The 14,977-nt window shown below is 51.7% G+C and overlaps 1 protein-coding gene across 2 annotated transcripts; it reads left to right on the forward strand.

Moving 5' to 3' along the window:
- The first annotated feature begins 10,900 nt into the window (after positions 1-10,900).
- On the forward strand, positions 10,901-13,965 carry LOC136492065 (uncharacterized). Of its 2 annotated transcripts, XM_066488220.1 has the most exons (4): positions 10,901-11,309; positions 11,994-12,259; positions 12,381-12,498; positions 13,288-13,557. In XM_066488220.1, the coding sequence occupies exons 1-4, from the start codon at positions 10,944-10,946 to the stop codon at positions 13,426-13,428; spliced, it is 891 nt and encodes a 296-aa protein (XP_066344317.1). In that variant the 5' UTR covers positions 10,901-10,943; the 3' UTR covers positions 13,429-13,557. The 2 variants fall into 2 exon arrangements, with proteins under 2 accessions (XP_066344317.1, XP_066344313.1); XM_066488216.1 differs by lacking the exon at positions 12,381-12,498 and having other exon boundaries at positions 13,288-13,965.
- Positions 13,966-14,977: the final 1,012 nt, after the last annotated feature.

Here is a 14,977-nt window from a genome sequence, read left to right on the forward strand (position 1 = left end):
AATGCCAGAGAGAGAGAAAACTCACAGATTCGCTCGTGAATCTGGAGCGTGATGTCGAGCCGGAGGTTATCCAGTGTAGATGAGATGGTGCGTGCCGCCCTTGCTGAGGAGTCGCTGCTGCCAAAGGAGAAGATGCGCCGGTGGGCGTCGTACGTCGTCGACTGTGCCGCCGTCCGCTGTGCTCCTCCTTTGGTGGGAGGCGTTTCCTACCCTTACGCTGTTGTCAGGGTTGTGGCTGGTGATGATGGCGTAGTCCCCGGATGCCCTGGCGGAGGCGTCGCTGTCAGGGTTGCGGCTGACGACGATGGCGTAGTCCCCGGACGCCCCGGCGGAGGCGTCGTTGTCGGGGTTGCGGCTGATGACGATGGCGTAGTCCCCGGACGCCCCGGCGGAGGCGTTGCAGATGGCGGCGCCTTCGAGGATCCTACGAAGCGGTAGGATATCAGGATGTTGCCGATGAAGAGCGTGGCGCGGTGACCGCAGTAGACGAGCTGGCCCATGTACATGCTCCAGGCGTCGCCGATGGAGAGCGTGGCGCGGCGACCGCAGTAGACGAGCTGGCCCGTGTACACGCCCTGGGCGTCGCCGATGGAGAGCGTGGTGCGGCGACCGTAGTAGACGAGCTGGCCCGTGTACACGCCTCGGGCATCGCTGATGGAGAGCGTGGCGCGACGACCGTAGTAGTACTTGTAGTAGAGCTAAGCAGAGACTGTAATTGAATAACTTTGTGGGGAAGCCCCCGAGTAAATAGTCCTCTAAATTTACAAGTATATTGTTCCTTTTTGTAATGAAATCGCTTTGTAAGTGACGAATTTGTGCAAAAAATGAACAAATTTACATCTTTTGCTTATTGCAAGCATTCTTCTTTTTTTTATCTTTCTCCTTTTGTAGAAAAGATTTTAGTGCTTTCCGACCCCTCTCATGGTCTAAGTCATAATAAACTAGGAACGTGGGCGAACTAATTTTGATTGAGCTGGTGAGCAAAGAGGTTGTAGCCGCTGGGGTGTGGGTGTCCCGCAGTCCTACCAGTCGTATTCAGAATTGGTTCCCAAAATCTTAGCCCTTAGGACTCGTTTATGAGAGGAATGGAAAACTTAGAGAATGTTTATAAATATAACACAGGAGGTTTTTGCAAGCGCAATACTTGTATTACATATGTCACATGTTATGATCACATGCCAGCCCCCGAGTGAGGTCTGACCCCTCGCGACTTGCAGGGGTCGGAAGTCACTAAGGATTGGCGTTTGGTTATAACAAAATCTGATAAGGAAAAGTGTACGCTTATTTTAAGGATAGAAACGATGTAGCTGCTCAATGTTCCAGGCGTTGGTGAAGACCTCGCCGTTGATGGTTTTCAACCAGTAGGCGCCTGGGCAAAGTACTTCCGCGACGACGTATGGCCCTTCCCAGGGCGGGGAGAGTTTGTGGCGGTTCTTGTTGCTCTGCACAAGACGGAGGACGAGGTCTCTGACGTTGAAGGCTCGATCCCACACCCATCGGCTGTGGTACCATCGCAACGCCTGCTGGTACTTGGCCGAACGGAGGAGGGCGACGTCGCGGGCTTCTTCTAGCTGGTCCATGGCGTCTTGGTGGGATGCCTCGGCTCCCTGTTCATCGTATGCTCTGATTCTTGGCGCTCCATAGTCAAGGTCCGTTGCAAGAACGGCCTCGGAACCGTAGACCAGGAAGAAGGGTGTGTAGCCGGTGGCCCGGCTAGGAGTTGTCCTTAGGCTCCAGAGCACGGCCGGGAGCTCAGCGAGCCAGCGCACGCTGAACTTGTTCAACTGGTTGAAAATTCTGGGTTTGAGGCCTTGAAGGAGCATGCCGTTTGCGCGCTTGACCTACCCGTTCGTCCGAGGGTGCGCGATGGCTGCCCAGTTGATTCGGATGTGTTATTCATCACAGAATCGAACGAATTTCTTACCGGTGAACTGCGTGCCATTGTCTATGATGATGGAGTTTGGTACTCCAAAGCGATGGGTGATGTCAAGGAAGAACAGCACCGCTTGCTCGGATTTGATCGTGGATATTGGTCGAGCTTCAATCCATTTTGTAAACTTGTCTATGGTGACAAGCGGGTGGGTGAAGCCCCTGGGCGCCTTTTTGAGTGGCCCAACTAGGTCGAGCCCCCAGACCGCGAAGGGCCACATGATGGGGATCATCTAGAGAGCCTGGGCCAGGAGGTATGTTTGCCGAGCGTAGTACTGGCACCCTTCGCAGGTGCGTACAATTTGCTCGGCATCGGCTACTGCGGTGGGCCAGTAGAAACCTTGTCGGAATGCATTTCCAACCAAAGTTCTTGGTGCGGCATGATGACCGCAGACTCCACCGTGGATGTCGCCCAGCAGGAGTTTTCCCTATTCGCCAGGGATACAGAGTTGCAGAATCCTGATGTGACTCCGTTTGTAGAGTTTGCCCTCTATAAGAACGAAGGACTTGGCGCGTCGTGTGAGCCGTCGGGCCTCCGTCTTGTCTGCCGATAGTATGTCGTGGAGGAGGTAGTCGAGGTAAAGCTTTCTCTAGTCACCGAGAGGGTCGAACTCCGCTGCTGGGTCCTCTTCAAGCTCCAAGACCTCGGGGTCGGGCGGAGCAGTTGGCGAATCGGCCCCTGGGATCGGACTAGAAGGGCCATCGTCGGCTTGTTCTGACCTCGCGTAGCGTACCGAGGGTTTGTGTTGATCACTGGCAAAGACGCCTGTCAGGACTGGTTCTTGGCCGGATGCTGCTTTTGTGAGCGTGTCAGCTGCTTCGTTGAGGCACCTTAGGATGTGATTGAGTTCGAGGCCGTCGAATTTGTCCTCTAGCCGTCGGACTTCTTGATAGTATGCCTCCATCTTGGCGTCGTGGCAGCATGACTCCTTCATGACTTGGTTGACGACCAGCTAGGAGTCGCCCCTGATGTCGAGGCGTCGGATGCCCAGCTCGATGGCGATTCGTAGGCCGTTGATGAGCGCTTCATATTCTGCAGTATTGTTTGATGAGGGGAAATGGAGCCAAACCATGTACCTCATGTGGACCCCGAGGGGAGATACAAAGACTAGTCCTACTCCGGCGCCCTTCTTCATCAGCGATCCATCGAAGTACATTGTCCAGTACTCTTGATCGACGGGTGCTGGTGGTATCTAGACCTCGGTCCACTCTGCGATGAAGTCAGCCAGTACCTGAGATTTGATAGCTGTTCGGGGGGCATAGGAAATGCCCTGATCCATTAGCTCGAGTACCCACTTTGCGGTTCTTCCCGTAGCATCATGGCTACGGACAACCTCGCCGAGGGGGAACGACGTTACTACTGTCACGGGGTGTGACTCAAAGTAGTGGCGCAGCTTCCTTTTGGTGATGAGGACAGTGTAGAGGAGTTTCTAGATTTGGGAGTAGCGGGTTTTGGAGTCGGATAACACCTCGCTGATGAAATATATAGGGCGCTGTATCTTGAAAGCGTGCCCCTCTTCCTCTCGTTCTACCACTAAGGCAGAGCTGACTACTTGGGTGGTGGCCGATATATATAGTAGGAGGGATTCTCCGTTGCATGGAGGAACCAGGATCGGAGGTTTAGTTAAAAATCGCTTAACCATGTCAAGCGCCTCCTGAGCCTCGGCTGTCCACTCGAAGCGGTCAGATTTCTTCAGGAGTCGATAAAGGGGGAGTCCTCGTTCACCGAGGCGTGAAATGAATTGACTGAGGGCGGCAAGGCACCCTGTGACCTGCTGAACCCCCTTTATGTTTTGAATCGAGCCCATCCTTGTGATGGCTGATATTTTCTCCGGGTTAGCTTTGATGCCACGCTCGGAGACGATGAAGCCGAGCAACATGCCTCTCGGAACCCCAAAAACACATTTTTTGGGATTGAGTTTGATGCTGTTTGCTCGGAGTTTCGCAAAGGTTTGCTCAAGGTCGGCAACAAGGTGGTCAGCTCGTTTGGATTTGACTACGATGTCATCGACATAGGCCTCAACTGTTCGCCCGATGAGGTCTCCGAAGCAACTGAGCATACAACACTGGTACGTTGCCCCAGCATTCTTTAGACCGAAAGGCATTGAAATGTAGCAAAATGATCCGAAGGGGTGATAAAAGATGTCACGAGCTGGTCGGACTCTTTCATCATGATTTGATGGTAACCGGAGTATGCATCAAGGAAGCAGAGGGTTTCGCACCCTGAGGTGGAATCGACTATTTGGTCTATTCGTGGCAAAGGAAACGGATCCTTTGGACACGCTTTGTTGAGGCCGGTATAATCGACGCACATTCTCCATTTCCCGCTCTTTTTTCGCACAAGAACGGGATTTGCTAACCACTCTGGGTGGTATACTTCCTTAATGAATCCTGCGGCTAGCAGTTTGGCTATCTCCTCGCCGATGGCCCTGCGTTTTTCCTCGTCGAAGCGGCGTAGGCGTTGCTTTACCGGCTTGGAGCCCAGGAGGATCTGGAGAGTATGCTCGGCGACCTCCCTCGGGATGCCCGGCATATTCAAGGGTTTCCACGCAAAGATGTCTTTGTTGTCGCAGAGGAAGTCGACGAGCGCGCTTTCCTATTCGGAGGAGAGCGCGGTCCCGATACGGACTTTTTTGCCCTCGGAGCTGCTGGGGTCCAAGAGGACCTCCCTGGAGCCTTCTACTGATTCAAACGACCCAGTTGATTTCTTCGTGTCGGGTGCCTCTTCAATGACCTCTTCCTTGAGGGTGGTGAGTTCTTCGAAGGCGATGATTGCGGATGCGTGTCCGCAGCATTCGACCTCGCACTCGTAAGCGCACTGGAAGGAGATGCCTATGGTGATGACCCTACGGGGGCCTAGCATCTTCAGCTTAAGGTACGTATAATTGGGGATGGCCATGAACTTTGCGTAGCATGGTCATCCCAGAATGGCGTGGAAAGTCCCTGGGAACCCCATTACGTCAAAGGTGAGGGTCTCAGTCCGGTAATTGGACCGATCCCCAAAAGTGACGGGCAGGTCGATCTGCCCCAGTGGTACGGCTTGCCTACTAGGCACGACGCCATGGAAAGGCACTCAGATGGGGTGGAGGTTCGTTCGATCGACGCCCATCTTGTCGAGAGTCTTGGTGTACATGATGTTGAGGCCGCTGCCTCCGTCCATCAGTACTTTTGTGAGCCACTTTGGTCTGACGATCGGATCGACGACAAGCGGGTACCTTCCTGGATGTGGGACGGCATCCGGATGGTTGGTCCGGTCGAAGGTTATGGCGGATTCCGACCACCGGAGGAAGGCTGGCGTGGCCGGTCCGGCAGTATAGACTTCGCGGCGCGTGAGTTTCTGGCGATGCTTGGAGTCGTAGACCGTTGATCCTCCGAAGATCATGAGGGCACCGGTCGGTGTTGGGAAGGCGTCGTCCTTCCCCTCTGCGTCGTCTGTGGTGGGAACAGGCTCCTTCCCCTGCTCCCCTTTGTTAAGACCCTCGGCCAAGTATTTGCGCATGAGGCCGCAATCCTTGTAGAGATGCTTGGCCAGGAAAGCATGGTTTAGGCACGGCCCCTCGAGCATTTTCTCGAAGTGGTTCGGAGTGCCCTCCACGGTCTTCTGGCCACCTTTGCGGTCGGCAGCGGCCACGAGCAAGTTGTCGCGCCGTTGCTTCTTATTTTTCCTTTTGGCGGGATGGCTAGAGGCACCTTCGCCGGCATCCTCGTCCCACCTCATCTTTCTGTTGGAGCGATCAAAGATAGCTCTGACCGCCTCCTCTCCAGAGGCATGACTGGTGGCGATGTCTAGGAGTTCATTGGTAGTCTGTGGGCCCCTGCGTCCTAACTTGTGGACCAAGGATTCACAGGTTGTTCCGGACAGAAAGGCTCCTATCACATCGGCGTTGGCGACGTTAGGGAGCTCGTTGCACTACCGAGAGAAGCGCCGAATGTACCCGCGAAGGGTTTCATCGGCCTTCTGGCGGCAGTTCTTGAGGTCCCATGGGTTTCCAGGGCGTTTGTACATGCCCTGAAAGTTGCCCACGAAGATCTCTGTCAGATCCGCCCAACTCTGAATAGCATTGGACGGTAGGTGCTCCAGCCATGCTCGCGCCGAATCAGCCAAGAACAGCGGGAGATTGTGAATAATGAAATTGTCATCACTCGCACCACCGGCCTAACATGCAAGCCGATAGTCTTCGAGCCAAAGCTCGGGATTTGTTTCACCAGAATATTTAGGGATGTTGGTAGGCGGTCGATACCTTAGGGGGAACGTGGCGTTGAGGATGTGCCGACCGAAGGCCTGCGGACCTGGCAGGCCGGGGCCCGAGCTTCGGTCTTCGTTGCTGTCGTAGCGTCCGCCACGTCGGGGATGATAGCCATGGCATGCTGCTTCTTCATCGTTGCCATGGGCGTGCTTCTGAGCGTTGATGATGTTGCGTACGTCGTGGCCATGGCCAAGGCGTTGATGTACTGGGACGGCAGAGGGCTACCTGCCGGCTGGCGGTGTTTGGTGAATGGATGCGTCCCTGGTGGGACGCAATGAGGGCGTGCGCTGGCTGGTGTTGGGTTCACATCGTTGAGACAACGAACTTTCCGCCTACTGCGCTGTCGCACGCTCGAGCAACGTGCGAATTTCTCGGCGAGCGCGGCGATCCTCAGACGTCGTGGCCTCCGAAAGGCCATGCAGCAAGGCGGTTGCTGTAGCGATGTTCTGGCTGGCTTGGGCAAAGTGAGGAAGGGTCCCATCATCGATGAGGATCCTTTGGTGTACGGTGCGGGCCATGGCACGCGCGCGCCCCCCGTCTTTGCGGCGCTTAATCTCGCGATTGATGTCCGCGTACTCCCGGACAAGCCCTTGCCCGGCCTCATCGATCTCTTGCTGACGGGACCTTAGCTGCTCCATCCTTAGGTGAGATGGGGCTACCGTCTCTTCCCCGGATCCACCGTCAGGGTTGTTTATAGGGGTGACCTCTTCCCTGGAGACACTTTCGACGTGACCCTCGGGGGTCTGCATCATGAAGCATTCCCGGGAAGGGTGGTGGCTCCCCCTACTAGAATCTGAGCTGGAGAACGATCCTGGCTCCTCGTTGAGGAGCTCGTAGAGGGTCTCTGTATCATGCTCAATTGCCCCCATGAACTCGATGTCCATGGGTGACTGAACTATACGTAGCGCCAGAAGGTGGCCAGCGGTCGCTGCAGCGTTGCGGAGACCGAATGGAAACGCTGTTGGGGCGCTCCGTACGGGCCCTTCCGGACATAGGGTGGCGTTGTGAGAGGCCTCCCTTGATGACTAGGGTCCAAGGGAGTTGCCCAGCGGGCCCTCAAGCCTAAGACGGCTGAGGTTGATGGAAGGGAGAGACGGGGCGGCTGTGTGAGTGAGCGCCAGCTCTCCTCCTAGTGTGATGATGAAATCTAGGTCGCCGAAATGCACGTGTGCGCCCGGGGCCCAGCTGATTGCATGGGTGGCCATCCGAGGCCTTTTCTGGAATGCGCAAAGCCCCCTACCTGGCGCGCCAACTGTCGGTGTTTCGTACGAGCACCGGCAAGTAAATTTATAGTAATGCGGGTTAGGCTCGGATGGTGCGCTAAAGGACACAAGATTTATACTAGTTCGGGCCGAATGTCCCTACGTCCAGCTTGTTGCTACTCGTGTTATTAGCACCGTGAATGGTCTGTAGTAAGGGGTACAAACAATCGAGAGAGGGACTGGTCCTAAGTCTCTAATGGAAGGGTTGAAAGGAGGCCAAGAGCTTCGTAGCAGCTTGACTATATGTAGGTGTGTCTTCTTGTTCGGTCCCCAGTTTTTCTCCCCTTGATGGGAGAAGCGCATCCCCTTTTATAGATGAAGGGGCTGGCTTTACAAGGATAAGGGCTTTACCTAATCTTGTAGCTCACGGCTACCCGGCCTCGTTTTTCATCCTGATGAGTGTGAAGGAAGATATGTGCCTACAATACTGTCGATGTCTCTGTAGAATGTCAGGTTGATTACAGAATGCTGCCCTACGCAGGGTATGGGCTGTAGTACAGTGGTTTTGACTTATGAGCCTCTCCCAGCCTTGCTCCGCACGCCTTCTAATTTTTATGAGTCTTTGTCGGAGGGACGAGAGGTCGGGGTTCGGCGTAACGCCGTGGTTAAGGCCTTCTGACTTGGCGGACCTGAGGGGTCGGGAAGCGGGCGCTGCTCCCTCGGGTCCATAGCGTGGCGACGGGATATCCGTCGTTCATGGAGGTAGCAAATCCTTCTCTGGAGCGTAGTGGTTGTCATATATCTTCGTCGGGTTCCGTGTCCCAGGGCTGAAGGCGGCGCCTACAACTCTATAGGGTGAGGAACACGCACCTATGCAACCTTTTGGGCTCTGCGGCGCCCGGAAGGGTCTAAAGCACCTGTCTCGTCATCCCCTGGTAGTACTTTTCCTGCCAGGGTGCAGGGTATGGTCCCTGGGGCCATGGTTGACCCGAACGTCTTGTCTCGCCTTGTGCCTATCATCTTGAGGGAACGGGGAAAAGTTGTCAGGTAAGATGAATCTAGTCTTTCGATATGGAGCAGGGTGAGGCTCATTCCTTGCCGCTGGGCGAAACGGAGACCAATCCCTATCTCTTGGGCGAGACCGACCCTGCTCCTCCGGGGTCGGGCGAGGCGGAATCTATCCCTCAGCCCTCGGGCGAGACCGAGCCCGCCCTAAAGGAGTCGGGCGAGACGGAGATTAGCCCTGAGCCCTCGGGCAAGGCAGAGCCACCTCAAAGGCGTCGGGCGAGACGGAGTCTATCCCTCGGCCCTCGGGCGAGACCGAGCCCACCCCAAAGGCGTCGGGCGAGACGAAGACTAACCCTGAGCCCTCGGGCGAGGCAGAGCTATCTCAAAAGGCGTCGGGCGAGGTGGAACCAAACTCCTGTTATTCGAACAAGGGATGAAACGGTGCTCTTATGCGTCCAAAAGTTTTTAACGTTCGGTGGTTATTGGTTCCACCTTCTGGGGTACCCTGGTATTAGGTCCCCGACACTTGTGGTTGGCACATTGGAGCAAGGGTGAAGAAGTTAGAAGTGAAAATGAGTTGATCGCGAAGACGCTGGCGTCGGTCAACTGACCGGACGCTGGACCTGAGATGCATCGGATGTTGGTTTCTGCGTCCGATCAAACTGACATGGCGACACAGTGACTAGGCTTTAGCACCGGACACTGGTCTGTGTCTGGTCAAGGTGGATCGGACGCGTCCGATCGAAGAAAACCGGATTTGGACCCTTACTGTAAATGACTGGACGCTGGTGGTTCAGCGTCCGGTCAGTTTTGCCGGAGCGTCCGGTCAGTTAATAGCCGTTGTGATCTGGCGGCTCAAGTTTAACTCAGAATGACACGTGGCTTACATCTGTGGACCAGACGCTGTGTCCAGGGTCTGGTCAGAGCGCGTTCTGCCCAGTGAAGGGGTACAACGGCTCTATTTCGTGGGGGCTCTATTTATAGCCCCATGGCCGGCTCAAGGGAGAATTCTTGCACATTTTCATTAACATAGCAACCTTATAAGCTTAGCCAAAGTCCTCACATTCATCTCCATCATTGATTCATCATCTTTGTGAGATTGGGAGAGAATCCAAGTGCATTGCTTGAGTGATTGCATCTAGAGGCACTTGGTATTCATGTTGCGCTGCGGATTTCGCTTGTTACTCTTGATGGTTGCCACCACCTAGACGGCTCGGTGCAGCGGTGGAGGATCGGCACGAGTTGGTGATTGTTCGTGGCCGTCTCCGGTGATTGTGAGGGGAGTTGTACCTTCCCCAACTGAGCGTCGAAAGGTAACTCTAGTAAATTGCTCGTGTCATTGAGTTACCTCACTTGTGGGTCGGTTTTTGCGGTGTCCAATCGTGTGGACGGGGTTTATGAAACACCTCTTAGCCGCCGAACCACCAAGTATTGGTCGACACAACGGGGACGTAGCGTATTGGCAAACACGTGAATCTCGGGAGAAAATCGATTGTCTCTTGTCTTTGGCATTCTCCCGGTGATTGGCTATATATTCATCTTGTGATTGGTTCATCTCCTACACATCGGTATAATCACCCTACTCACTTATTTACATTCTTGTAAACTAGTTGACACAAGCTCTTTAGTGTAATTAGAATTGAGAGCTTGCTTTATTATTTACATTCATCTAGTTGAGCTCTTTAGAGTAGCAATGTTGAGAGCTCTTAGTGAGTAATTACATAGCAAGTTTGTGTGCCTAAGTAATCATTACAACTAGAATTGTTGGATAGGTGGCTTGCAACCCTTGTAGAGCTAGAGCAAATTTGCATTACGCTATTTGTCATACTAATCAAATTGCTCTAGTTGATTTGTAGATTTTTAAATAGGCTACCACCCTTCCTCTAGCCATATTAGGACCTTTCACCGTGCTCTCCTGGGTCGCCGACGCCGCGCTCTGGATGGAAGGACACCCGATCGTGGCGGAGTACCCGACGGCAACCGCGATGGCGCACGCCGTGCCGGTCCTCCTCGCATGGCACCTGGACCTCGTTGTGCCGACGCTGACGCTCCACGCTGCCGCAGTGTTGTTTGTCGCGTTGTGTGTCCTTGTGGGCATGGTGCTGTACATGGTGCCCGTGAAGATGGTGGCCGTGCGGTGATCAACTTCTTCCGGTGGCTGCCTCCTATGTCTGAACGAATCATGTACAAGGAGGCAATCGGTGGCAATGGCTAGAGAATGAAGGAGAATCTTACTTGGGGCCCGCGTGTCAGTGAGAGGGGGATAAAGACGCCAGGGCAGGAGAGGTCTTTTTATCTGAACCTGCTGACTTGATCTGAGCTATACAACGAAGCTAGCATGTCACGCGAGCATAAATAATAAATACCTATCGTTTTTTCTCTTCCTACGGAAAAAAAAAACGCATCATCAAACTTAAAACTGCTATTTGAGGAGGCGTGATCGATGGTAAAAGTTAAATATCCCTCGTCTCGGGAGTCGGGGCTGACTACCCCAATTCGTCTCCTCATCAAATACGCCACGCCCACGCCGCGCCACGGGGGCGCGCTACTACCCGCAATGGCGCTCACCTCCGCCGCAACCGCCGCCACGGTCTCCTCTCCCTCCCGAATCATCCACCGCTTCTCTTCTTCTCCAGACTCTCGCCCCCCTTCCTCGCTCCTCCCCCTCGCCCCGCGCCGAGGAGCCGGGAATTCCCCGCGCGCCTGTAGCTGGCACCGGCTCGTGGTGGTGCGCCGGATGGTCAGGGCGCGAGCGCTCCTCGGCGGATTCTCGGACGCCGGCGCCAGTGAGAGCGACGAGGAGGAGGAGGACAACGCCCTGCGAGGGGGGCAGCGGGAGGGCGAGGTCGACGACGCCGTGGAGCTCTCCGCGGCGGCCGTCGGCCCAGAGAGATGGGACGTGCTGGGCCTCGGGCAGGCGATGGTGTGTGCAACCCTTGTCTTCTCCCCCTTTCCCCCTCCGCGAGTCCTGTAAAATTGTTTTCAGTTATTGGATCGATTGCGGAATAAGCGATAGCCAGAGTCGATTCCTTGCGATGTTGCTCTCCAGTTGCAAGACGCAGCTGGCTGCACGCCCGCACCCAAAGAAACTGAATGCTGACGCAGTAGTACCTAGTACTACCTTCTAGTCCCGGCAAAAATGCAATTACAATTCTGTCCTTAGTTAACTATCTAATGTTTGACCAAATTTATAGAAAAAAGAAATAATATTTATGACATCAAATAGATATAATACGGAAATATTTTCAATGAAGAATGGAGAATCTAATGGTACTTATTGCTATCATAAGTATTGATATTTTTTATATAAAACTTGAACAAACTCGAGATGCTTTGACTCCATATTAGGCTAGAATTATAATTAGATGCCCTAAATAAACTGTTGAGTTTATTACTGTACTTTCCTCTCAGTTATATAACAGGAACACGCTTGATGACATTAGGGACTTGTGCAACATTATAACATGACTAATGATAGTGGTTCTTGATCTGTGCTTTATCTGCCAAATATCTAAGATACAACTTGTGAACTGTAGTTCGAACTTGTGCCTGTATGGATGTGTTGTTGAGATCAATGCTGACTTGTGACTGTTTTGTGGGCAAATAGGTTGACTTCTCAGGGATGGTGGATGACGAGTTCCTTGAGAGACTGAGCATAGAGAAGGGCACAAGAAAGGTCATAAACCATGAGGAGAGGGGACGGGTCTTGCGTGCCATGGATGGGTGCAGCTACAAGGCTGCAGCTGGAGGCTCCCTGTCCAACTCGCTTGTGGCGCTGGCAAGGCTTGGTAGTAGCCAGTCTGCTGGCTACCCTGAGCTTAAAATTGTGATGGCCGGCAGTGTGGGCAGTGACCCACTAGGTAGTTTCTACAGGTAATTCACTAATTTGTCACTATTTCTGTTGCAGGTTTGCAGCTGATCCTGATATCCTATTTCTGCACAAGCCTTTAGAGTATTGGCTGATATCATGCATTTTGTTCAATCACGCTTTTAGGGCAAAGTTGCGCCGTGCTAATGTGCACTTCTTGTCTAAGCCGGTCAATGATGGAACCACTGGAACCGTTATTGTTCTAACAACGCCGGACGCACAGCGAACTATGCTTGTGTGTCAGGTCAGTTCCTTTACTTCCTTTGCTGACAACTCTTCTATATCTGAACTTGTTAGATATTATTCCAGTTACATTTGCTTGCTATGCCTTCTCAGCCCTCTTTACACTCTTTAGACACCTCAGGATACCAACCTGTGTCTGGACATTAAGCAGTTCACTATCTAGCCTCTTAAGAGTCTATATCATATCTAAACCATATGAATATCAATGTGGCGGGGTTCGAGTGTATGTTCGAGGAGGCTTGCTAGTCTCGTTGGCACCTGCCCAATTGGTTGCACAACTTTCTTGTAATGTAATTTAAGTTAGGTTTATTTGGGTCGTGTTGGCTTCCATCCTTTCACGGTAATCTATGGATTACTTGGATCACTCACTGCTGTTACTGCATCAGATGTATCTTGCATCAAGCATTGCTACAATGACTTTCGGTGAGGCTAGCCTTCTTTCAAAGGATTTCCTGTCAGATTCACAGCTTGGGACCATCTGGGCCCAGCTACACACATTCCCAGACCTAAATGACCAATCTTTTACTTGCTTCCATTGATAGTGCATATTGACTCTAAAAAGAGGAGGGCTAAGCATCTAAAGTCTATTTTGTGTGCTACACAAAGGCCACCTTATTCTATATCTGGTTTTATCACTGAAACTAGCAAAAGAATCTTAGGGCATAATTGTTCATCAATTAGTACCATTAAAGTGTTTTTTATGTTTCCAGAACCCATCATTTTTTAGTTAACGCAGCTGTATTGTGGCCTCATCTTATGACACTAATGACCACGGACCAAACATTTTCAGGGATATTGTAGGAAACTATGCAGATATACTGTTTGCCAACGCCAATGGAACAAGGGCCTTCTGCGAGCTACCCTCAACAGACAGCCCCATGTCAGCCACAAGATACTTAAGCCACTCCGTTCCCCTAGTATCTGTGACTGACGGCATGCATGGCTCCTACATTGGCGTGAAAGGTGAAGCAATATACATCCCTCCACCATCCTGCATACCAGTGGACACTTGTGGCGCTGGCGACGCATACGCTTCTGGTATTCTGTATGGCATCCTCCGGGGTGCTTCCGACCTGAAAGGCATAGGACTACTGGCCTCGCGGGTAGCTGCTGTCGTCATCGGGCAGCAAGGCACACGCCTGCGGGTTCAGGACGCCGACGGACTGGCTGAATCGTTTGCGCATCACCTGGATAGCTTGGAGTTCTGCTCAGATGTTTGAATAGATCACTTTGCAAACACGTCTGATTGTATCTGGTTTAGTCCAAGCCCTAGAAATGTATATATGTACATACATCTCTTACCTTCTTAGTAGGTCTAGTACATTTGTTCAGGGCATTCAGCCGAGCTGGATAAAGCTTGTTCGCCCACTTGATGTCCCTTTCCATCCTTAATTATTGCCATAATTGGAAGTACATATATTTCATTGGGCATGGAAAATACAATGGTATAGCTCATGTTTCCTGTTCTCATTGGGAATGGATGAATGATGCCATGTTGGCCTTTATGTGAAGGAAGCAAAAGTTGCGGCCCACTGAAACCGCAGTGAGGGCCTCTGTTTGGATCAAAGGATTTTCAAAGAAATTTTAGAGGAATAAATTCCAAAGGAAAGGAATCGCTGGAATGAAGGAATGTTGAATTTCAAAGGAAAGGAATCCATAGTAGTGCAAAGCAAACAACCTGTTCGTTTCGTCGTAAGCGATCGTGGATTATTTACTGCTGACTGGTTTGTCTGGTTTGGTGTGAGAGAAAAATATTGTTCCAGCTTATAATCCATGATCGTATAAGCCCAGCCGAACAGGCTGAAAGGAAATAAAACATCCACTCCGACCTAAGGAAAAGAATCTTTACTCTTCATCTCTGGCTATGCTTGCTCATGTTCCTGTAGTTTTTTTCCTCCATTCCAAACAGCTCAAAATATTCATTCCTGTGTTTTAAAATCATATAGTTTTCCACTATTCACTCCATCTTGTTCCTGCGTTTTTTTCCTACTCTGTTTTGTATTCCTTCGTCAAACTGAAATTTGTTGTAATGCAATCCGGCTTTGTGAGATTGTATTCGATCTGGTTGGGTCAAACATCGCTGTCACACGGGAAAGGTTGCTATATAATAATATCTTTGGCACTGATTGATTCACCTAAAGCAGCAAATCATGTTGACATTCCGTGGCTGTCTTATGCTCTGTTCTTTTGACTAATAAGTCATGGCTGAAAGTATTGTTGGCTGATTTATTGTAAGAGAGAAATATTGTTTGTTGGTTGAAAAAGTATAGCTTATAAACCAAACGAAAAAGACGTTACTTGATTAACTTTATTTCTATCAAGCCTTTCATTCATAATATACTGAGTACTATATATTTAAAAAATTGAGATGCTGCTTGCAACATACGCACTCAGGGTGGACAGTAAAGAATCAAGAGAACTAGCAGGCTACGCAACATGTTACGATTAACTGTCATATCATAACTAATAAGCATGACCGA

Source organism: Miscanthus floridulus, chromosome 1 (genome assembly GCF_019320115.1).
Source record: "Miscanthus floridulus cultivar M001 chromosome 1, ASM1932011v1, whole genome shotgun sequence".
In the NCBI taxonomy this organism is placed as follows: Eukaryota; Viridiplantae; Streptophyta; class Magnoliopsida; order Poales; family Poaceae; genus Miscanthus; species Miscanthus floridulus.

What these genes read in the sequence shown, in the direction of transcription:
- LOC136492065 (XM_066488216.1), top strand. Translation starts at nt 10,944, where the DNA reads ATGGCGCTCACCTCCGCCGCAACCGCCGCCACGGTCTCCTCTCCCTCC. An exon ending in TGGGCCTCGGGCAGGCGATG is followed by an intron (nt 11,310 to 11,993) that starts GTGTGTGCAACC and finishes GTGGGCAAATAG; the next exon opens with GTTGACTTCTCAGGGATGGT. An exon ending in CCACTAGGTAGTTTCTACAG is followed by an intron (nt 12,260 to 13,287) that starts GTAATTCACTAA and finishes AAACATTTTCAG; the next exon opens with GGATATTGTAGGAAACTATG.